The 23,023-nt window shown below is 43.5% G+C and overlaps 1 protein-coding gene across 1 annotated transcript in view; it reads left to right on the forward strand.

Annotated features, from left to right (window-relative positions):
- Positions 1-434: 434 nt before the first annotated feature.
- Positions 435-23,023, forward strand: part of MRPL39 (mitochondrial ribosomal protein L39) — a 28,275-nt gene continuing 5,686 nt past the window's right edge. Inside the window, exons 1-8 of the mRNA XM_074983461.1 lie at positions 435-555; positions 4,651-4,857; positions 5,219-5,358; positions 7,411-7,510; positions 9,782-9,849; positions 10,679-10,791; positions 13,232-13,297; positions 14,801-14,957. Coding sequence (XP_074839562.1) covers positions 510-555; positions 4,651-4,857; positions 5,219-5,358; positions 7,411-7,510; positions 9,782-9,849; positions 10,679-10,791; positions 13,232-13,297; positions 14,801-14,957 — 897 coding nt within the window. The 5' untranslated portion in view covers positions 435-509. The remainder of the gene's footprint in view (positions 556-4,650; positions 4,858-5,218; positions 5,359-7,410; positions 7,511-9,781; positions 9,850-10,678; positions 10,792-13,231; positions 13,298-14,800; positions 14,958-23,023) is intronic.

Here is a 23,023-nt window from a genome sequence, read left to right on the forward strand (position 1 = left end):
CAGCAAAACTGTCACAAAACTTGCCTAAGCCGTTGAAGAAGTTGCCCAGACTGAAGAAGTCATCTCCTTAGGCTGGCTGTGCCTCGCTCTGGGCCTGACTCAAACCTTCTTTGACGGGAGGAAAATTTGTGGTGGAACATTTTGAATGTCAAGGTCTCCTCAGCCACAGCCAGACACTGCGAAGCCGGGGCTGGTGGGAAGGGGGGTGTGTGGCAGCCCGCCTCGCACCTACGCGCTGGCTCTTGAAAACGTGCCAGGAGGGGAGTAGTGCAGTGGCCCCGGTACGACATGGGACGTGTCCCGTCGCACCCCGAGCGCGGGCCTCTGGCGGTGGGTCAGAGCGCGCGCGCAGTGCGACCCGCCCCTCGCGGAGGGATAACGCTGTGGCGGCTCGTGGCAACCGTTGCTCGGCAGAGGACAGGAGCAGCGAGCGGATCCCTGCGCCGCGGTCTGTGTTTCCGGGGGAGCCTGTGCGGAGTGCGCGTGCGGCCGGCGGGAGCTGCTGGGCCATGGCCGCGCGCTGGGTGGCCCGCTGCCTGTGGAGTCAGCAGGCCCGTGAGTGACGCCGCGCGAGAGCGGGGAGAGCCGGGGCCGGGGGCCCTGCACGGGGGGGGGGGTGAGACAGAGGCGGAGAGCAGGGGCCGTTGCGTGGCGGTTGCGTTGCATTGGCAGTGTGCGAGGTGCGGCACCAGCGGCCGCCCCTGGGCTCCCCACATGCGCACTTAGAGTGCTACAGCCGCAGGGCACGTGCCCGGGTTCAGCAATGCCGCTCGTCAAGGGAGATCCGCCAGTTTACACCCAGAGGCGCGAAAGCTCTTCCCTAGCAACGTAGCGCAACGCACCTCCCGGGCAGGCCGTAGCTGTCCCACCCGCACAGCGCCTCTTGTGGCGGGTTGCGTTGGTGTATCCACAGCTCCGCCACACTGAGAAGCGCTTGTGTGCCGCCTGGGAGGTCTGTGTCACACAGGGTAAAAGCACACAGCAGAGCAGATTTCAGCCGGGGGTGCTGGTGGTGGTGTACTGGATATCACGGTCTGTGATGTTTGCTTTTTTCTGGCTGTGAATGTGGTAGTCATTGCATTTAAAATGTTGCTGGGTAAATGTGGACTATAATGTGTAGTTATTCAGTCCTAGGTACAGGTAACCAAGTCTCGGATTCATGGTGTAAGACAGTTGTTGTAGGAATTAGAAAGTAATGTTTTCTCAGGGACACCATTGTACGGTAGACCACAACTTACGCAGGGATTGCATTCTTGTGCAACACCACATAAGTCAAATTTCCCATAACTGGGGGGTGGGGGGGCAGGAAACTGACTAGGGCAGCAGCACTGGTCAGTTTCATGTCTCCTGTGAGTGGCAGGCAGCCAAGAGCTGGCTCTGCTCACAGATGTGTTGGTCAGTTTCCCCTCTCCTCTCAGGTATGGCAGCCTGACTCTTGGTTCTGCCGCCTTGCTTCTCCTAGGGGCAGCAGCCGAGAATTAGGCTGCCACCCTGAGTGGAGTGGGGAGGCTGCTGCCTCTGACAGAACAGGTTTTCCCACTTCTGTCAGGAGTGGCAGCTGCTCCTGTCAATGGCAGTAGCCAAGAGTGAGGCTCTCACCTGCCACTACTGACAGGAGTGGGAAAATGTAAAAATCTAATAAGAAAAGCCAAAAAAGATTTTGAGGAACAGTTAGCCATAAATTCAAAAACAATAGTAAAATGGTTTTTAAGTACATTAGAAGCAGGAAGCCTGCTAAAAAAGCAGTAGGGCCCCTGGATGATAGAGACATAAAAAGAGCAATCAAGGAAGATAATGCCATTGTGGAAAAACTAAATGATTTCTTTTGCTTCAGTCTTCACGGCTGAGGATGTTAGAGAGATTCCCAAATCTGAGCTGTCCTTTATGGGTGACAAATCTGAGGAACTGTCCCAGATCGAAGTATCATTAGAGGAGGTTTTGGAACTAATTGATAGGCTAAACAGTCACAAGTCTCCGGGACCAGATGGTATTCACCCAAGGGTTCTGAAAGAACTCAAATGTGAAATTGCGGAACTATTAATGGTGGTTTGTAACCTATCCTTTAAATCAGATGTGGTACCCAATGATTGGAAGACAGCTAATATAACACCAATATTTAAAAAGGGCTCTAAAGGAGACCCTAGCAATTATAGACTGGTAAGTCTAACGTCAGTACCGGGCAAATTAGTAGAAACAATAGTAAAGAATAAAATTGTCAGACACGTAGAGGAACATGATTTGTTGAGCAAAAGTCAACATGGTTTCTGTAAAGGGAAGTTGTGTCTTACTAATCTATTAGAGTTCTTTGAAGGCGTTAACAAGCATGCGGACAGGGGGATCCAGTAGACATAGTATACTTAGATTTCCAGAAAGCCTTTGACACGGTCCCTCACCAAAGGCTCTTATGTAAATTAGGTGGTCATGGGATAGGAGGAAAGATCCTTTCATGGATTGGGAATTGGTTAAAAGACAGGAAACAAAGGGTAGGAATAAATGGTATATTTTCACAATGGAAGGGGGTAACTAGTGGCGTTTCCCAAGGGTCAGTCCTGGGACCAGTCTTGTTCAACTTATTCATCAATGATCTAGAGAAAGGGGTAAGCAGTGAGGTGGCAAAGTTTGCAGATGACACCAAACTGTTCAGGATAGTCAAAACCAAAGCAGACTGTGAAGAACTTCAAAAAGATCTCAGCAAACTGAGTGATTGGGCAGCAAAATGGCAAATGAAATTTAATGTGGGTAAGTGTAAGGTAATGCACGTTGGGAAAAATAACCGTAATTATACACACAATATGATGGGGGCAAATTTAGCTAAAACAGATCAGGAAAGGGATCTTGGAATTATGGTGGATAGTTCTCTGAAAACATCCACGCAGTGTGCAGCAGCAGTCAGTAAAGCCAATAGGATGTTAGGAATAATTAAAAAAGGGATAGAAAATAAGACTAAGATATCTTACTTCCCCTATATAGAGCTATGGTACGCCCACATCTTGAGTACTGCGTACAGATGTGGTCTCCTCACCTCAAAAAAGATATATTGGTGTTAGAAAAAGTTCAGAAAAGGGCAACTAAAATGATTAAGGGTTTGGAAAGGGTCCCATATGAGGAGAGGCTAGAGAGACTGGGACTTTTCAGTCTAGAAAAGAGGAGACTGAGGGGCGATATGATAGAGGTATATAAAATCATGAACGGTTTGGAGAAAGTGAATACAGAAAAGTTATTTACTTGTTCCCATAATATAAGAACTAGAGGACACCAAATGAAATTAAGGGGTAGCAGGTTCAAAACTAATAAAAGAAAGTTTTTCTTCAAACAGCGCACAATCAGCCTGTGGAACTCCTTACCAGAGGACGCTGTGAAGACCAGGACCCTATCTAGCTCTTTTTTTAAACTCTGTTAAATATTTGGAGGTTAGGTCCATAGATGGCTATTAGCAAGGGGTAAGGTATGGTGCCTAGCCTTTTGTCGAAGGCGGGAGATGGATGGCAGGAGAAAAATTGCTTGATCATTGTCTTCGGTTCACCTTTTCTGGGGCACCAGGCATTGGCTACTGTCGGCAGACAGGACACTGGGCTAGATGGACCTTTGGTCTAATCCAGTATGGCCGTTCTTATGTTCTTATAAAACTGACCAGGGCAGCAGCTGCCTGGTACCCAGCTCCCTTCCACTCCCTGGAGCCAGGAAACTGGCCAGGATTACTGCCCTGGTCAGTTCCCTGGCTCTGCAAGCAGAGGGGAGCCCGGCTGCCTCCTGGTTCCCCTTCCCTCCACTCCCTGGAGCCAGGAAACAGACCAGGATTGCTCTCCTGGTCAATTTCCCCATTCCTGTCAGTGGCAGCAGCTGAGAGCCTGACTCTGGGCTGCTGCCACTGACAGGAGCAGCTGCTGGCCCTGACAGGAGCAGGGATAACTGCTCCTGTCAGGGGTGGCAAGAGCCAGGCTGCCCCCTGTGGAGCGGTTTCCCCACTCCTGTCGGGAGCCGCTCCTGTCAGCAGCAACATCTTGGCTGCTGCCACTGAAAGGAGTGGTGAAACCTCTCCTGTTAGTGGTGGCAGCTGAGTAGGCTACCACCCCTGAGAGGAGCAGGGGAAACTCCTGTGCTAGTATCTTGGGGGTCTATTGTATAGTTAAGCTAATTATGCCTGGGTTTTTTTGTTCTTTTAAAGCATCACTTTATTCCCATCAGGTTGGCAGCAATTCAAAGGACAATTTATGGGATTTACCGTACAGATTCAGAACCCACATTGTTATGTGGAAGAATTATCCCGCAATTCCTCTTACCCATTCATGAGGAGAAAGTAGAGGGGCATTGATGCAATGATAGCTATTAATAGAGTCAGTACAGAATCTGAAAGATTAGAAGTAACATTTGAATTCTGTGCTGAGCCTTTCTGTTTAAAGAACATGTTATTTAACTTTTGAATATTCAGGGTTTTGGGTTTTTTTATGAGTTATTACACATGTTAAGTGTGAACTGGAAATTAGTGCCATCTCAATATGCATACAGTTGCATTACAATTAAAGGTTTGGATTAGTGGCTCGTGTTTTTCTATTCATTGAAGATGCTAATTAGTCTATTAATATCTGTTTGTGAAATATCTTGAGAAGCTGTCTGTTGCTTAATTAGACTGCTTTTTCTGCCACCCCCCAGGATGGATTGCAACAGCTCCTGCCTCTCGACTGTCATCAGCTGAGATTGTTCAGCTGCGCAACGAACTCTTTACCAAGGAGAAAAAAAGACAGTTGTCTCTCTGTCCACGAATTGAGAAGATTGAAGTAAAATATGTTGGCAAATCTCACCCTGGCACTTTGTTTATTATGAACAAAGCTTTGTCTACTCCGTACAATTGTGCTATGCGTAAGTGAATGGAATCACAAACTGTCCCATTGTTTATTGGAACCATTCTGCCGATAAAAGTATTTGCAGTGTCTGCTACAGTAGTATCTGCCCATTTGGATGGTAAAGACAAATATAGTGGTCCATGTGACATAACATACAAACATAGTGTTTCAATTTTGGCATGTGTAATAAAATACAGATAGTGGATTTAAGGAAAAAATTCGTTTTCATGGGTTCTAATAGCATTTCCACAGAGAGATTTTTTTCCAGCAATCAGACTTGCATTTTGATATAACAAGAGTAGAATTCTAAATTGCAGATTTTAGCTACGTTAGAGAAAGGTTGATAATTGCTTTCAATTCTTTCACTTCTTTTTTAGACTTAAGTGAATGGCATTGTAAGAAATCAGTATTGGCACTTGTGGATGGAGAGCCCTGGGACATGTATCGGCCTTTGACCAAATCATGTGAAATTCAGTTTCTTACTTTCAAAGATGAAAATCCAGAGGAAGTGAACAAAGTAATTTAACATCTTACTACTTTATGCCATTTTTCCTGTCTTTTGGGCCTGATTCAACTCCTATGGAAGTTTTTCCTGTTGCCTTCAATGAGTTAGGTTAGGGCCTTGTAATATTTTGAATGGTATTCTAGCTCCATTAGTTTCATGAAAGAATGAGAATTGTTACAATTGCATGTTTCTTCTTGGCTTCACATATATTGCTGTTTGGACTCTTTACTACCACTGCTGGTTTTTGTAACTATGTATAAAAGCAAAATCTTAATTTGCACTTTAGAGAAACAGAAAAGTTGTAGTAAAACTGAAAATGTAAGATATTAAGAAACCCTTTCCTTCAGGATACATATGAACAAATGATAGACACTGTAACAGCAGGGAATAGCCATGTTGAGTAGCTTTACTGGCCCCTGATTTGGAAAAGATTTCCCACCCCAGGTATAGAATATGAGACCACAGGTAAGTACAGAGAAGTATAATAGTATACAAAGGATTGGGAGTCACATTCCTGGCTGTGTGGTGTGTGTTTGTGTTTTTGTTAGTCACAAACATTCTATCCATTAATCCACATGTAAAAAGGGTCAGAGTATATTTAATACATACCTTCAGAAATAATGTGAGAAATATTACTTATTGCACACTAAAACTGATAATATTTACTACTTTAGATTTTTATGTCAGTGATGCTAATTTCAGCAAAGAATCTTTTGGCTGAAGAGTGCATAAATGAGGTTATCCTTTCCTTTGCTTTAAAACTGGGTCATGTTGGATGAAATAAGTGGTAGTCTCCACAACTCTAAGTTCCACATTGATCTGCATCCTTGGTTTGGTTTCTGTGGGCATGAATTATAGTTAACAATGTTGATGTTTAAACAATCAGTTGAGGCATCAGAGCTATTGTTTTAGGTTGTCTGCAGAAGCAACTAGTTTACATCTGGCTCTCAAATTTGAATCGAGTAGACGTGTTAGTCTGCATGTGCAAAATCAGTGAGAAGTCCTGTGGCACCTTTTATAAACTAGCAGATTTATCAGAGCATAAGCTTTCGCACACACAGACCCTCTTTGTCAGATGCACGTAATGTAGAAATTTAGACATTTTTGATGTTGTTTATCTTCTCAATCCACAAGGGATTAGTGCCTTTAATTTTGCAAAGAAATTTTAGCTTATGGACAATAAAATATGGTTACTGGGGAAAAGAACCAACCCGCAAAATTACTGTGTACTCTTATAGTTCCACTCCTTCCTTGAAATACAGTACACTTTAGAACTTACTGAACAAGAAGAAGTCTTGTGGCACCTTTATAGACTAACATCTGTCTATAGATGTTAGTCTATAAAGGTGCCACAAGACTTCTTGGTGTTCTCAATGCTACAGACTAACATGGCTACTTCTCTGATATTTAGAACTTACTGTATATCTGGGTCATCAGGCCCAATATAGCTAGCACTTCCTATCCTCATCTTCTTCAAGATCTTCATAATTTCATCTCACTAAACTTTTCATTTGCTGTTAATTCCCCTCTCACTTGAAATGCTGTTTGCCATACCTCTCTCCTTTCCTCTTCCTTTATCACCTTGTCATATTTTTCAGTGTCGCTCTCTTTCATGCTGCTTTCTGTAAGTTGAACAGAATGCAAGATATACTCTTAATCTTCCTTCAGGCCACTTTTCTTTGGGAAATCTTTTGTAGCTTGTTTTTTTTTAACGTATAATTTTCCTCCACCCTTTTTTTTCCAGTTCACTTGCCCTGTCTCTTGTAACATGTTCCTGAAATTGTATGCATGTGAATGGACTGTTAAAAGATCAGGATAGTTGATTCAGAACTTCTTCAAAAAAGGTGCATGTAATATTCTGTTTTGTGAAGCTTGTGTTTGTAGCAATGTCTAAATGATAATTTGGTACAATGTATTAAAATACTCATGCACAAAGGAAACTAACAAATATTTGAGGAATTTAGTTGTAAAGAAAGAGTCACCATTTGACTCAATAGCCGGGCTAATCTGACAAACTGGCAACTTTGTAATACATCTGTTTGTTTGAAATGCTCTTTATTACAGGCCTATTGGCGTTCCTGTGCCGTGATCATGGCATGTGTGTTAAAGCAGGCATTCAAAGATGAATACTCAGTCAGTCTGATCAGAGCTCCAGAAGTGCCAGGTGAGCTAAATACTTTATTTTTTGATAAGCTTGCATAGCTCCAGTGTAGGTCTCAGAAATGGTATTCTGGCACACTTAGGGGCTCTTTCCTACTGATGAGAGGAATTTATTTTTTCCTACATTTATAAATGCATGCCATTGTAATGCCTAGGTGCTGCATACAGTCATCTTATGCCCAAAGAATATGTACTTAAGGAGCACCGCCCAGTTCTGCCTGCTCTCTTCCCTTCTTTTCCTACATCATTTCAAGGGTCAGAGGCCCAAGAGATGGTGGAGTAGGTTCATTAATGTATATGTGATAATTGGGTTTTCAGAAATATGATATCATAGAACTGGAAGGGACCATGAGAGGTTGTTCAGTCCAGTCCCTTGCACTCACAGCCGGGCTTATCGCCATCCCTGACAAACTTTTTTTTTTTTTTTTAAATCTAACTTGCCCCAAACCCTTGAAAGGCCCCCTCAAGGACTGAGCTCACAACCCTGGGTTTACAAGGCCAATGCTCTAATCGCTGAGCTACCCCCTCCCCCATGGGTGAAATCCCACTCAAAATACCTGCGTGAAATTTTTTTTCTTGTACCATGTTGTGAAGGTGGCAAGACTGAACAGCCTCATTTCTGCTGACAGCAAGTTTTGTAGACTTTGACCCTCCATTGAGTATACAATGGTCCAGACCAATATCAGGTGTAGTCTGGCCTTTTTCAGTAGCTGTGTCCTAGTTGATCATGGCTTCTTTGTTACAATGCAGAAATAGAGGTGGTCTCTGACTTGACTTGGTTTAAGACTTTGTAGGTGGCATAGGAGGAGGATCTTGAATTCTAGATGTTATTTGATTAGCTAAGCAATTAGTTTAATGTTGCTTATTTTGTGTAAATTGCCAGAGGGCTTACTAGAAAACTAGCAAGTTATATTGGGAAACTATAATAGTTAAGCATCATAGCAAAATACAGTAATGTTTTCTGTTTAAATCTGTAGTCTGACTTTTTTTTTTTTTAAACTATTTAAATTGACAAAAGCAAAAGGGTTTTCATGTTTATTGTTAAAGATCTTGGGATACTCAAGTGAAGCCTGAAATTGGCTGGATATATGGCATTATGTCAGAGTGCACTATTAAACTTTTCGTGTGCTGTAGTGGGGTCCACACAGTGATTTTAGTGGCCGTGTCTACATTAGCCAAAAACTTGGAAATTGCCATGCAAATGGCCATTTCGAAGTTTCCTAATGAAGCACTGAAATATATATTCAGCACCTCATTAGCATGCGGGTGGCCGCAGCACTTTGAAATTGATGCGGCTCGCCGCCACGCGGCTTGTCCAGAGGGGACTCCTTTTCGAAAGGACCCCGCCTACTTTGAAGTCCCCTTATTCATATCTGCTCATAGGAATAAGGGGACTTCGAGGTAGCCGGGGTCCTTTCAAAAAGGAGCCCTGTCTGGACCAGCTGCATCAATTTCAAAGTGCCGCGGCCGCCCGCATGCTAATGAGGCGCTGAATATGTATTTCAGCACTTCATTAGTAAACTTCAAAATGGCCATTTGTATGGCCATTTCGAAGTTTTTGGCTCGTGTAGATGTAGCCAGTAGGTCACATGCAGTATAATATGGTTACTGTGCACTGAGTCTTCATATAGAAAAACACTAATCACTTGATATGCATGACGCTGCTGAGCAGTCTGTTTTGCATAATTTGCCGTGACTCCATATGGCTGTTAGAGAGGCTAAGGCCTGGATGAACATACATGGAGGCCATGCTGTCTCCTTTCACCCCATGTTGTCAGAGTAAGATTTGCTGTTGCTCATCTTATCTTCTCTGTAGATAAGTCTTCAGTCTTTGTATAGTATCTGTCTGGCATCTGTTACACTCTTCTGTACAAACAGAGTGTAGAAGTACTTCAAAGATGTGGGCATGAGTTTATTACACACCCAGGAAAATTGTTAAACACGTTTCATATATGGTCTTGGCAACTTCAGTGTATGCCTTTTGATGAATCGATACAGATTGCTGAACTCTTATAAAACTATATATACCCTAATTAGATTTTTGTGGAGAATATTTACAAGACAATCTGTAATTTGATTTAATAAAACTCAAGATGTCTAGCTGTAATTGTAATCCAGAGATTTCAGATTATGTTTTTTTATATTTGTATTACAGAAACAACCTTGTTTTAGCTCTTATTTATTCACACTAGTAATGTTTTTGTATGGATGTGAGGCCAAGAAGTAAAATGTATAGAGTTCTTTACAAATAACAGCATTTTCTCTGACTTTACAGTGATCTCTGGAGCTTTCTGTTATGATGTTGTTTTGGACAGTAGGCTTGATGACTGGAAACCAACAAAAGTATGTACAGTTTATTTTCTGAAAAATAACTGTTGGTTTACTCCTCCTTCTGGTGATCTTTTTTTAAAAACATGGAAAGTCTCTTGCTTTGTTGTGCCAAATGCTTAGAGAACCCTGTCTTGCAACCTGATTCCCCTGAGTAAACCTCTGCCACACTTTGCAGCCTTGTTAAATTAAAACTGTCTGAAGCTAGCACAGCTTTTCCTCCCACGATAGAGTATGTGCTTCATGCTTGTTCAGCAATATTCTGAGTGTATTAAATTATAATTGTCCTTGGTCGTTTGCACTTGCATAGCATGTTTCAGCAAAGGGCCTCAAAGCTGTTTACAGACCTTTAATCAAGCCTCATGACTTCGTGTGAGGTTCAGTAGAAAAAATATTTCACTGGTCAGGTGTTTCTTCTTATAGTGCACTTTCACTTGAAGAAGTGGAGGAAAAGATATATGGCTAAAGGGGCAATCTTAATAAAATTCAGAATTTCACTTCAGTGCAAGCCTTAGTTTAATTTACCAACCTTGAAAAACTTCCAAAGGTATTTGTGAGCCATATTGATTGTTTCTAATGTCTTATAAATACTAAAGTTCGATTTCTGGAGTGAGTAATCAGTTTATTTATTGACTTTATGCTCACGATGGACCTTTCCCAGTTAAAAATACTAATGTCTCCCCAACTGTAAATCTGTTGTGGATGGGTATATTTGTAGGAATTTATAAATCCTCAAAATCTTGTTCTTTACCATTTTTATTATTAGTTAAAATATTTCTTATAATATGTGTATTAAAGAGCAGCTGAAGAACAGTGCTGACATAATCCACGTATTTGTTTTAAGGACAACTTCCGGTCACTTACAAAAGAAGCATACAGTCTAATACTCAAGGATCTGCCTTTTGAAACTTTGCACGTTGAAGCAAAAGTGGCATTAGAAATGTTTCAGCATAACAGGTCAGTTTTTATTTCACATTTAAACAAAGGGTAAAGACCACAATGAATTGCTAAAGAAAATATAACATTTAAATATGACAATTGAAATTTGGAGAGGCTAAATCCCCAGTGTAAATTAAAGTAGTTCTACTAGAGCTAAACAAATATATCAGGTGTGATGGATAGTCGCTAAGTTATTTCCGTTGAATGCATGCAGTAAATGGCACTACTGTGGATAACTGAAAGGTTTAAGAAACTGAGATAGTTACGAGGTTTTATATTTAATATCAAACTAGTGAAATCTTAAAATTCTTTCACCATATTATTTGAGATGAGATTCCTCACATGCATATTCTCGTCAGTTTTGTTCTATATGGCACATGCTGATAAGAGATTCAAATTCAAAAAGTGAGCCTAGGAAGTTACCCTATCAATACCATTGTTTTCTTACCATAAACCTTGGTAAACTGGTGACTGGCTATGCTTGACACTCCACCTAACTATCTAAATGGGAGGCAGTATAATCTAAGACAGTATTTCTCCACCTTTTTTTCCCTAAACTACCCCTTTAAAAAAAAAATACCCCCAGTACACACAGTTTTCAGACATGCAAAATTTTATTCTGCCATTGCAACATGTTTGTTTAAACAACGTAATTGTTACTAGTTGGTTGGAAGAAATTGCCTATAGCCAATAAACTTGCCATCGTACTTATGCTTGTGCAAAGAATATAAATAAAAAAAATTAGATGATTAAAAAACGTATTTTTGATCAGCTGTATGTATGTATTTTTATGCAAACATCAATGTACAGTGATCAATGAAATTAGAAGCAAAATTTTAATTTAACATGAAATTTGAGCTTGTTTGGATGAAATCATATATTAAAACCCAGGTTTCAAAGTGGTGAGGACCACAATTAAATCAATGTTTCTGATGTAGTTTCCTGTGTACTTCCTTCTTCCAAATCTGCAGTTTTATTTATTGCTTTCACAAGGAATCAGTCCATTTTTAAACCTTTTCATTTATAATTATAAATACTAAACTAAAATTGTACAAATAGCAATTTTACCACTTACTTCAGGTAACAAGTGTAATGTCCCAGAGCCAGGCACTGCCAGCTCTCCACTTTATCTCAATCTCCCCCCTCCGCCTCCAGAGCCAGACAATCCCAGCCCTCCCCACCCCAACTTTAACCCAATCGTCCTCTCCTCCAGATCCAGACACCTCTTTCCCCCTACTGTAATCCAGGAGCTGCCACTGCCACATGCTTCTCCCTCCAAGTGCTAGGCAGAGACGTGTGTGCAGAGCAGCGCACAGCACTCTTGCGGCTTTGAGCATTTTATTGGTCAAAGAGCTGCATGTGTTTCCAGTGTGCGTACCCTCTGGATTTCCCTAGCATACCCCTAAGGGTATGTGTACCACGCATTGAGAAACACTGATCTAAGAGATGGTACTGATGAGGACCTGGGTTTTATCCATGGCTTGACAATGATTTACTTTATGATCTCAGACAAGTCACTTTACCTCTCTATGCCTTTCTTTCCCCTCCTGTTAATTGTCTGGAGAAAATACTGGATATTAAAGGACTACTTAGTCAAGCAGAAGAAGGCATAACAGCTTTTGACTGGAAGTTAAAGCTGAACAAATTCAAATTAGAAACTGGGCATTTTATTTTATTTTTTTTTTAAGTGAGGGTATTTAATTATTGGGGCAAACTACAGAAAGAAGTGGTAGCTTTATGTCTTGAATTCATCAGATGAATGCTAGATGCCTTTCTGGAGATTATACTTTGGTTAAATACAAGGTCATGTCTTATTACCAGGGTAACTGGGTATACCTCTGTGGACCTTGTTGCACAGTAGATCAGACTAGGTGGTCCCTTCTGGCATTGTCCATGAATCTAGAAAGGCTTATTTTTTATTGAAAGTGTTTTTTGTGATAAAATTAATGTAACTGCTTTGAGGTAGATTGACTCATCCATGATACACATACTTTTTGACATGCATCACAACAAGGCCTTCACATAGGAAAGGTATGGCTTTGAAATGCTTCTGATCTCATGACTATCAAGCACGTTAGTGCATAGTTCAAAGTTTTTCCCATTTTTTTCCCCTGTAATAATTTAATTCTGTAGTTAAGGATTGGGTTCTCAAAGACTCCAATTGACTTCAATGGGCTTCTACGTCAGACACTTTGATTACAAAACCAAAACATCTCAGCGGTAGCCATACCAGTCTTTCTCTTGCAAAGAGGTATCCTGTGGCACTTCAGAACTAACATTCATTTGAGCATAACATTTGGGTGTAAAACCCTCTTTATCTGATAAATTTGAGTCAATGCACTTATGTCTGAATTAAAAAAAATATGAAGCAGCGTTTTGTTTCTTGCTTCCTTACATTCCTAATTTAATATTTTACAAATTTGTAAAGTATGCTGTTTTGTCCTGTTTTATTTCAAAGGTGCAAAGTGGATTCAATAGAACAGAAAGCATCACAAAATCCTGAAGGAATAGTAAAGTTATATAGGTGAGTAAAACTTGAATTTTATTCTGTAATGAGTCACAGTAACTTAAGGTGCAAAATTTGGAAAATTCAGGCCAGCCAACGGGGGTGGGGGGTGGGACAGAATGGGGATAGCTGCATAGGGACTTGGCATTTCAGAGGGACTTGGACCTCTGGACTCCTTTGAAACACTGCAGGAGCACCACTCTGCTGCTCTGCACAGGTTTTGGGGGGTGGAGGGAGCCCAGCACTCTGCTCCAAGCTGACTGCCCTTGGTGCTGCCCCTTCTGGGTCATGGAACCAGTTCCCCCCACACTTTGCCCCCGGATCTACAGTGACTGTCAACCTCACTGGAACAATTATATGTATCCAAAAGAAAGATCAGTGACTTGTTCTATATTTTTTTTTCCATTAAACTTCGCTGTATTCACTGCTGAGGTGCTTTCTAGGTGAGCTGCACTCTAAACTCTATAGGTTCTTCCACAGCACCATCATTAAACTTTTCAGAACTTTCCAGAAAGTTTTTAAGATACGTTTCCTCTCCACTCCCATCCTTCCATCCCTTACTGATGGTAAATACCGAAAAAAAACCCCAGGCCCTCAGCCCTCGAAAGGCACTTTATTAAGGTTCTAAATGAATATAATTGTTTCTTAACAATTTAAATATATTAGAAAAATATTTTTAAAGCCAACTAAAATTTTCCCAAAAAAATTTTTTTTCTGTTGTGCATTACTTACACTGGGGCTCAAAGGTGCTAAGGGAAAGCAAAGCAGAAGACACTTGTAGGAGTCTGAATGGTGGAGAGAGAAATTGCTTGAGAAGGGAAGAAGTACTTGTGATAGTCTGCAAATTGTAAAAGCATCCATTTTTGGTCTAACCTCATGCATGCTGTTCAGATTGCTTGATACTTGCGTGTTACCATGTATGGGTTCCAAGGGTTTGGAAGTGCCTTACAGAAAAAAAACTGGCTTTGCAGACATGGTTAGCTTTGGAATAGACCTTTTTGTGGTAAAACTGCTCAGGAAAGTCTGCAATGCAAAGAGTGGAGACTGAGGATAGAAGGGACAAAAGAGTTGGTTGATCTTTTAAAGGAGAAGAGTGTGATGTGAAGGTTGGGGTTATTTTATATTCTCCTGCATTTTGTATTTTTCCTGGTTTGGTTGTTCATAGCATTGGAGCTTTCAGAGAGAGGATAGGGGGAGTCCTTCTTGAAGTAATAAACACCATTCTGTCAAAAGCGTACTTTCAGGAGCAGATCCTAATAGTTTTAAACTGCTTAGATGCATATTAGGAAAACCATACTGAACCTGAAGTTTTCAAGGGCACTTCTTCCTCAGTTACCAGAATGCAGAGCTGTAATGGGAAGTTTGTTTTGGGATTTATGTGGGTTTTCTGTTTTGGTTTAGAAAGAGGTTCCCTATAATTCCCTGTAAATAGGCATGTGCTAAGCGATAATGCAGAGAAATAGGCATGTTAATAATGCCACTACAAAAATACTCACTGTGAATTTATTGTGCTCCATTTAGGTTTGGTGATTTTGTAGACATTAGTGAAGGCCCTCACATTCCAAGAACAAGTTTTTGCTTCCAGTACGAAGTGACAGCTGCCCACAATCTCCAATCCCACCAGTCTGAGCCTATAATACGAAGGTTCCAGGGTGTGTCTCTGCCAGTTCACTTAAAGGTAAGTAATGCATTCTGTACAGATATTTTTCTTGGGGCAGGAAGAACAGCTTGAACCTCTCTAGTCTGCTAGCATATGTGGTCTGGCATGGTTTTAAGTAGCTGGACAACCCTTTGTCATGGTTGTGGCCAAGTTTCCCATGGTCCTATAAAGTTGGTCTACAGCTACCTGTCCTGGTTCTGTGTCCTGTGCTGCTATTTAGCTGTAATTTGCCCGTAGATGTCTTCTAAGAGCCCAGTAAGCAGTGAAAGTGTTGGTAATGTGCTAGACAATATTGACCTCCCCAAGGTTTGACAAATTCTCTTTTTCAGCTTTGGTCAGGTCCTAAGGTTGCCAGACTAGAGAGGTTCAGCCTGTAGTGTGAGAAGTCTTTTTGCATGTTATCACATCCTTAGTATATTGAGTGACAATATCTTGTAATAGTTCTCAGTGCTGGGAAAAAGGTGAGTGGAAGGCCCAGAACATGATTGTGTTAGAACAATCAAATCTCTTTTCCTGCAAACTATTTCAGATATTAAGTCAAAATTCTTAAAGCCACACCAGGCTTCATGACATTATTGAAGTGTTTTGTGTGTGGTATGGTTTTTTGTTTTTTTTGTTTTTTTGTTAAACTAGCCTCATATTTCCTTCAAGCCATTATTAGCGCTGGAGGCTTTTTGAACCTCATTCTCCCAGATGGGTACAGGCTGGGAGACCCCAGGCAGGTCTGGCAAAGTGTGAGGTTGGTATTTTATTTTGGCTATTGATTCCAATTGAAATTGGAGTGATTTATATTTTGTTGGGTGTGTGTGTGTGTGTGTGTGTGTGTGTGTGTGTGTGTGTGTGTGTGTGTGTGTGTGTTGTTTAATAAAACATGGAGAATTTTAAAATTTTGTGTGCAGATTTCTTAATTTTTTGGTGTATGTAAAGTATTGTTTTGGCACAGAACACCCCCAATCCCTGAGTATACTGTGCCTCGTTCCAAAGGAGAAAATAAGAATTGCCATAGAGAATCAGACAGTGGCTCCTCTAGTTAAGTACCAGGTGAATCAGAAACAGATGCAAAAGCCTGTCACAATTGTGTAATACTCTGCTCATAGAGCAAATCCCCCAACGACACTCTAGGGATGAGCTTGGAGACCCTTCCAATTGGCATTAAGCAGATGAAGGACAACAAGGCAGCACATCCAGATGTGGTCCTGGTTGAAATCTGGTCCAGAGCTAATTTGGCAGCTTTATCTGCTCATCCTTAGTCTGGATAAAGGAGGAGTGTAATGGAGTCTACCTGCTTGGGGAGGTACCCCTCTGTGGCAAAGGGGTTTTCACTGAAAGTCTTTGCCTGGTCCTCTGGTACTTTTCCTTGCTTCCTGGTCACTTCCCTTTTGATGCTGCCTTGCCTGGTTGTCTTCAAGATTCTGAGGGTAGTATTATGCCTAGCCTTTTCCATGATACTGTCGGTTCTTGTATTAGGCTTGTGGCCAGTATTCGACAATTGGACCTGGGCCTCACCAGGGTCTAAGTTCAGCACGCACTTGGAGCTGTCCGTGCTGCTGGTCTCCCAGTCAGTGTATATAGACCTGCCTGGGTCAAGCTCCTGAGGTGAACTGCCAGGCCCTAGCCCAGCAGCTTCTTTTATACTGGCCTACTGGGTCCTGACTAGCTGTTGTACAGAAGCCACTCTATACTGGTGAAGGCCCTCTTTTTTCTTTACTTTTCCTCTCGCTAGGATGAGGCATGGCAAGCCCCCTGGCCTCCTGTAGGGGGCATTGAGGCTTAGTCCATCCCATCACAAGGAGATACCCAGTGAAATGAGGGAAACTCTTTTTGTCCCCCTCTTCAAGAAAGCAAATAAAGCAGACTGTAAAAACTATTGTCATATCTCTCTCCTTGCCAGTGAAGGCAAAGTTGTGGCTTGGATCCTTGCAACTCATCTTCTGCTCCTTGGATGAAATTTTACCAGTGGGTCAGAGTGGTTTCCAACTGCAGATATGATCTTCACAACATGGCAACTGCAAGAAAAATGTCAGGAGCAAAAGTGACCACTGTATATGGCTCTCACTGATCTAACTAAAACCTTTGATTCTGTGAATCCCAGTGCCCTCTGGCTTGTACTTTTTCGAAGACTGGATGCCCTGATAAATATATAAATATTCTGAAGTTGCTTCACAACATGAAACCTAGTGTTCATAGTACTGTCTCCCAAAGTGAATCTTTCAAACAGGTCTACATCATCACTCCAACCATGTTTGTGGTTTTTTTTTATTGCTGTTATTCTTTATCTAATTGCTGGGAAGCTGCCAGCTGACATTGTTATAATTTATAGAATGGATGGAAAGCTATTGAGGCTTAGCAGGCTGACAGCTAAGAATAAGATTTCCACCACATCTATAATGGAGTTTCAGTGTGCTGATGACAATGCAGGTTTTACCCACTCTGAGAAAGGTCTTTAAAGTATACTGAATGTGTTTTCCTTCCACGTGTCTTGGTCTCACGTTCAACATCAAGAAGACCAAAGAGCTCCATCAGCCCTCTCCAAATGAGGTACCACACACTCCATCTATTAAAGTTAATAGAGAAGTAGTGGAGAATCATTTCAATCATTTCCTCTACATTAGAAGTCATCTCTCATCCAAGGTCTGTATTAATGCAGAAATCCAACTCTGTCTGAGCTGTGCCAGTGCAGCCTTTGCTCGTTTGCAGCACAGGGTTTTTGAAGATCATGACATACAAACAAATACCAGGCTTCTTGTTTATCAAGATGTTATTCTCCTGACATTGTTGCGTGGGTCTGAAACCTGGACAACCTACAGGCATCACTTGAGGGGAATCGCCGACCATGCTGTCGCAGTGTCTTAAAGATCGAATGGGAAGACCTATGTACCAGCTGGTGTTCTGGAAGAGGCAAAGACCACCCATATTGAGGGAATGATAATTTATCAGCAATTCTGCTGGACTGGTCACATTGTCTGGATGCCAGACCATTGCGTCCCAAAACCGGTCCTGTACTGACACCTGAAAGAAGTGTACCATAATGTAGGACGACAACGGAAGCATTGTAAGTACTTGCTGAAGGTTAATTTAAAGAAGTGCAATATTGACATTTGGGGTGCGTGCAATGGAGAGAAGTACTACACAATGATCCCCTGCGTTTTGAACTTGCCCTCCAACAACCTGATGAGGATGAGGCATAGGAGGAAGGAGAGACTCACTTTCTGTCATGGTCAGCAGCCTCCTGCCGTACTTGGAAACGTCTGTCCTCGCTGTAATAAAACTTGTTTTAAGGATGGGCCTGATCAGCCACCTGAGGATCCACAACTTCTATGGCAGGTGATCATACTCTGCAAGGAGTGATTTGCCATCATCCTGCTCAAAAGGAGGGGTCTCAAACTCACAGCCTGCTGGCTATCCCGCGCCAGAACAGTTGCACAATCCAGCCCTCGAGTACCTGAGGGTGGGGGAGATGGAGACGGATCTGTCCATTCCTGTGCCCCAATCCCTGCCCCTTCTTGCCACCAACCCTCCACCCCATTGCATTCCATCCTCCAGGGTCACACCCTTGGAGATTATGGGGAGCCTGCCACAGGGCAGCAGCAGCAGTTGAGCCCCTCTCACACTCCCCAGGATGATGGGAGCTATGAGGAAGTGAAGAGAAGCAGAGTGAGTGCATTCCACTTCCCTGCAACTCTTTGTTGAGGGGAGTGTGTGTATGGGGGCAGGGTGAGGAGAGGCCCTGACTTCTGCTGCCCTGGTGTGCCAGGTCCCTCATAATCCTTGAGGCTATGGGACAGGGTGCGTTGTGGAGAGGTTGTGAGGCTTGAGGACCAAGAATGGGGAGAGTCACACCCCATAGCCCACCAGTACATTCATCCCTCACTATATGAGGACAGTTGGTTCCCAGATTTCTGCTTGTAGGCGAAAACTCAAAAGAGCAACACTAAATTCCCATTAAAATACAAGTAAACATCTCCAGTTCATTCCAAGTGCTTGTAACTTGACATAAACCAGCTGAGTTTAGGTACTTTTCTGACGTATTTGAATAGTCTGGCACCAGAAATAGGATGTAGTATATGTATGTAGAGCAGGGATTCCCAACCTGTGGGTTGGGGCCCAAACATGGGTCCCATTAGATTTGTTAAGGGTTGCCAGCTGGGCAGTTCCCAGCTGCATGTGGCTGTTTAAGAAGCCATTTGCAGTTTTTTAACACTGCTGCCTCAGGCAGAGATCTATCAATAGAGAGAGCTGCCATCTCCAGCAGCTATCCCTATCCTTAGGGATAGCAATTACCTTATGCCTAGGTGCTGAAACCTTAACATTTGAGTTAGTTGGTTTTCAGTGACTGTTACCTGCTGGGAGCAGGAGGGCTGGGAGCACCGCCCAGCCTAGCAGTTGCAGTGAAGAGGCTGTGCGTGGAGGAGGAGTGTCTAAGGCTGGGGCCGTTTAGGGATGCAGGCAGGGTCTAAGACTGGGGGAAGTTTGGGGCTGCTGGAGGGGTGTAAAGCTGGGCACTGTTTGGGGCTGTTGGCGGGTGTTTAAGCCTGGGGGCAGTTTGGGGGTGCAGGGAGTGTCTAAGGCTGGGGGCAGTTTGGGGCTGCTGGGGGTGGTTTGGGACCTGGGGGTGGGGGTTAAAACCTGGCTGAGGGTGAGGTCTGTGGGGCAGGAGGGAACGGGTACTAATGCAGTAAACCCTCAAGTTACCCAGGGGTTGTTTCTGCAACCCCTGCATAGCTTGCATTTTCCTGCAAGGGAAGGGGAGTCAGGAACCACCAGGGCTGGTCAGTTTCTCTTTCTTCCAGAGTGGCAGGAGCTGGGGACCAGGGGCAGGCTGGCTTCAGTCTCCCGATGGCTTGTGGTACCGGAAAAACTGATCAGCTCATGGCTGGTCAGTTTCATGTTCCTACCAGTGCAGGGGAGGGAACCAGGCTGAGAGCTTTCTCCCTCTCTTCCCTGAGCCGCAGGGCTGTCAGACAGCTGCATGCCTGAGGGAAGGGAGAGAGAAGGCCATAGCTATGGGGCTGCGGGTCTCCCCGCCCCCAGCTAGGGACCCTATGGCTGCTTCCGCTCCAGCTACTGGGCTCCCCACACCTGGCCAGGGACCCCACGGCTGGAGTGGAGCCAGCTGCAGGGCTGCAGGTCTCCCCACGCCTGGGCCAAGTACCCTGCAGCTGGTTCTGCTCCAGACGCTGGGCTGCAGGTCTCCCCTCCCCTCCCCCCCGGTTAAGGAACCTGTGGCTGGCTGCACTCCAGCTGCGGGTCTTGCCTGCGCCCAGGCCAGGGAATCCACGGCTGGAGCCGAGCCAGCCACACGCCTGCAGCCGAGCCAGCTGCACGTCTGCAGGTCTTCCTGCCCCCTGGCCAGGGACCCTGCGGCTGGAGCAGAGCCAGCCGCAGGGCTATGGGTCTCCCGCCCCCAGCCAGGCACCCCGCAGCTGGCTCATATAAGTGGGGGAAGTTCATGCGTTTAGTGAAGAAAGGTTAGTGTGTGTGTCCATCGTTTTACCGAGTACTTGTAAGTGGAGTACTTGTTAAACATGGGATGAGTGTACTTCCAGGCTGGATTGTGTAACTTGCCTTCCGGGGGATAGCCCATGGGCTGTGAGTGTGAGGCGCTTGCCATAAAGTTCTTCGTAACCTCGGTCAGTTAACTTTTAGCTTATGCTCTATATCATAGCCCTATCTATATGGGGAATTCAAAGTTCTAGTTTTAACACCTGTCTTTGTTTCTCTCTTTCTCTCATATATACGTACGCTTTTCTAAATTGTTCACTAATTTGTTTGGGGCTACCTTGAGCTTTATTATCCCACAGTCCTCTCCCTCAGTTGCCAGCACAGCAGGGTAGGGATGTTTGTCCTCATTGAGACAGGTCAGGTTTTTTCGTGTGTGTGTGTGTGTGAGAGAGAGAGAGAGAGAGAGAATCCTCTCATGAAAGCAAAATCATATGGGGTCTCACCCTAGTGACCTTATGGCCTTCATTATTCTGCAGAAACTATTAGTTAGAAAATATCTTCCTTAAAAGAATTTCTTAAAAGTAATGGAATATTTTTTCAGTAGATGTAATATCCTTTACAGTGTGTCTAATTCTTCTTCTTGGCGGTCACTCAATAATGAGCAGGGTGTCTTCATGTCATCCTCCTGTTTGTGAGTTCATTGATGGCTGCTCAGCCTAATTCTGGAGCTGCAGCTCTTACCATGGAAGAGGCAGGTGTTACTAGCTGTTGGAAGGGCATGGGGCAATTTTTGACGCTCTTTTCTTCTTCTCCACCTGTCCTTGCCTGCACTACGGTGGGACCTCTCAAATTGCACCACCCCCTCACGGATTACTGTTCTCCATTGGGGATGGTTTTGGGCAAGGCTCTCCCAAGTGTGGATACCAATGCTGCACTTTTCTCATGTATACCTTCAGCATGTTCTTCTATTGCTTCTGCTGGCCACCAATGCTCCTGTTTTCTGAATGGGAGGAAGAAGAGACTTCCAGCATCTTGTAGATATCGATTATACAAGAGGTTTCTTCAATACTACTAAAGATGTTTATGGACGGAAAAACCATAGAGTCAATCCCCTGAGATCAAAGGATGGTACCCAACTCTTGAAAGGCGATGAAGCCATCGCTTCCATTGGAGAGAGCACTATAATGAGCCCTTGAACTCCCCCTCCACCGTAGTTCTAGAATCCCTTGATCAAATGCCTCAGCAACCACCTGGAGAGACAACCTTGCAACACTTCTTACCCTGAGTGAGGTCCAAGCTGCCATCAAAGTGTTGAAGTGCAACAAGGCAACTGGTCTAGATGGAATCCCCGCTTCAATCTTCAAAGAAGGTTGGCCAGACCTCTACAAACAGCTCTACCTCCCAATTCTCAAAATCTGGGATAGAGCGCAGATGCCACAAGATTACAGAGAGACACTGATCATCAACCTTTTCAAAAAGGGTGACAAGTCGGACTGTGGAAACAATCATGGCATCTCCCTCCTGGCAACAACAGGGAAAATCTTAGCTCGACTCCTGTCGCTCTCAGAAGAAATTCTCCCAGAATCTCAGTGTGGCTTCCGATCATTCTGAGGAACAGCAGACGTTATCTTCACTGACTGGAAACTGCAGGAAAAATGTCGTGAACACAACCAAGCCTTCTACATGGGTTTCATCGAACTGACCTAAGCATTAGACTCAATTGTAGCATCCTGTGGACCATCTTCTCAAAGATCAACTGCTCCAAAAAATTCATTAGCATTTTAAGTCTGCTTGACAACAAAATGACTGCCCCAGTATTGAGCAACAATGGATCCCAGAATGACCCTTTTGAACTCAAAATGAGAGTCAAGCCAGGCTGTGTCATTGCTCCATCACTGTTCTGCATCTTCATTGCTATGACTCTTCACCTCATTGATGGCAAGCTTCCAGATGGTGTGAAGATTGTCCATAGAATGAATGGGAAGCTTTTCAATCTCAGGAGACTGAAGGCTTAAAAGCAAGACTTTCACAACCTAGGTCATGGAGTTCCAATACGCAGGTGACAATATGGTTGTTGCTTTATTCCCACAGCCCTGCAGACCATCTTAAGTGCCTTTGCTGAAGCCTATGAAAATATCAGCTTCACACTGAACATCAAAAAGGCCATGGTGCTCCACCAACCTTCACCGACGGAACAATCTCTCATGCACCTTCTAGTGACGTCAGTGGAGAACTGCTGGGAAATGTGGAGCACTTTCCATACATTGGAAGTCATCTTTGTGCTAAAGTCAACATTGATGCGGAAATCCAGTATCATTTGACCCGTGTAAGCTCTGCTTTTGCCTGCCTGAGAGAGAGTCTTCGAGAACCAGGACATCTATCCCAAGACAACGGTCCTTGTATAACATGCAGTGGTGGTTCCAACACCACTATATGCATGTGAAACCTGGACAATATATAAGTGTCATTTGAAGGCATCAACACTGCCTCAGGAGAATCCTAAATATCTCTTGGGTGGATAGGATAGGGGCACAAATAGTAGTGTCCCAAAGAGTCAAACATGACCAGCATTGAAGCCATTATCATTCATCAACATCTTCGTTGGACTGGTCACATGGTTCGGATGTCTGATCAGTGTGTCT

Source organism: Carettochelys insculpta, chromosome 1 (genome assembly GCF_033958435.1).
Source record: "Carettochelys insculpta isolate YL-2023 chromosome 1, ASM3395843v1, whole genome shotgun sequence".
NCBI lineage: Eukaryota > Metazoa > Chordata > Testudines > Carettochelyidae > Carettochelys > Carettochelys insculpta.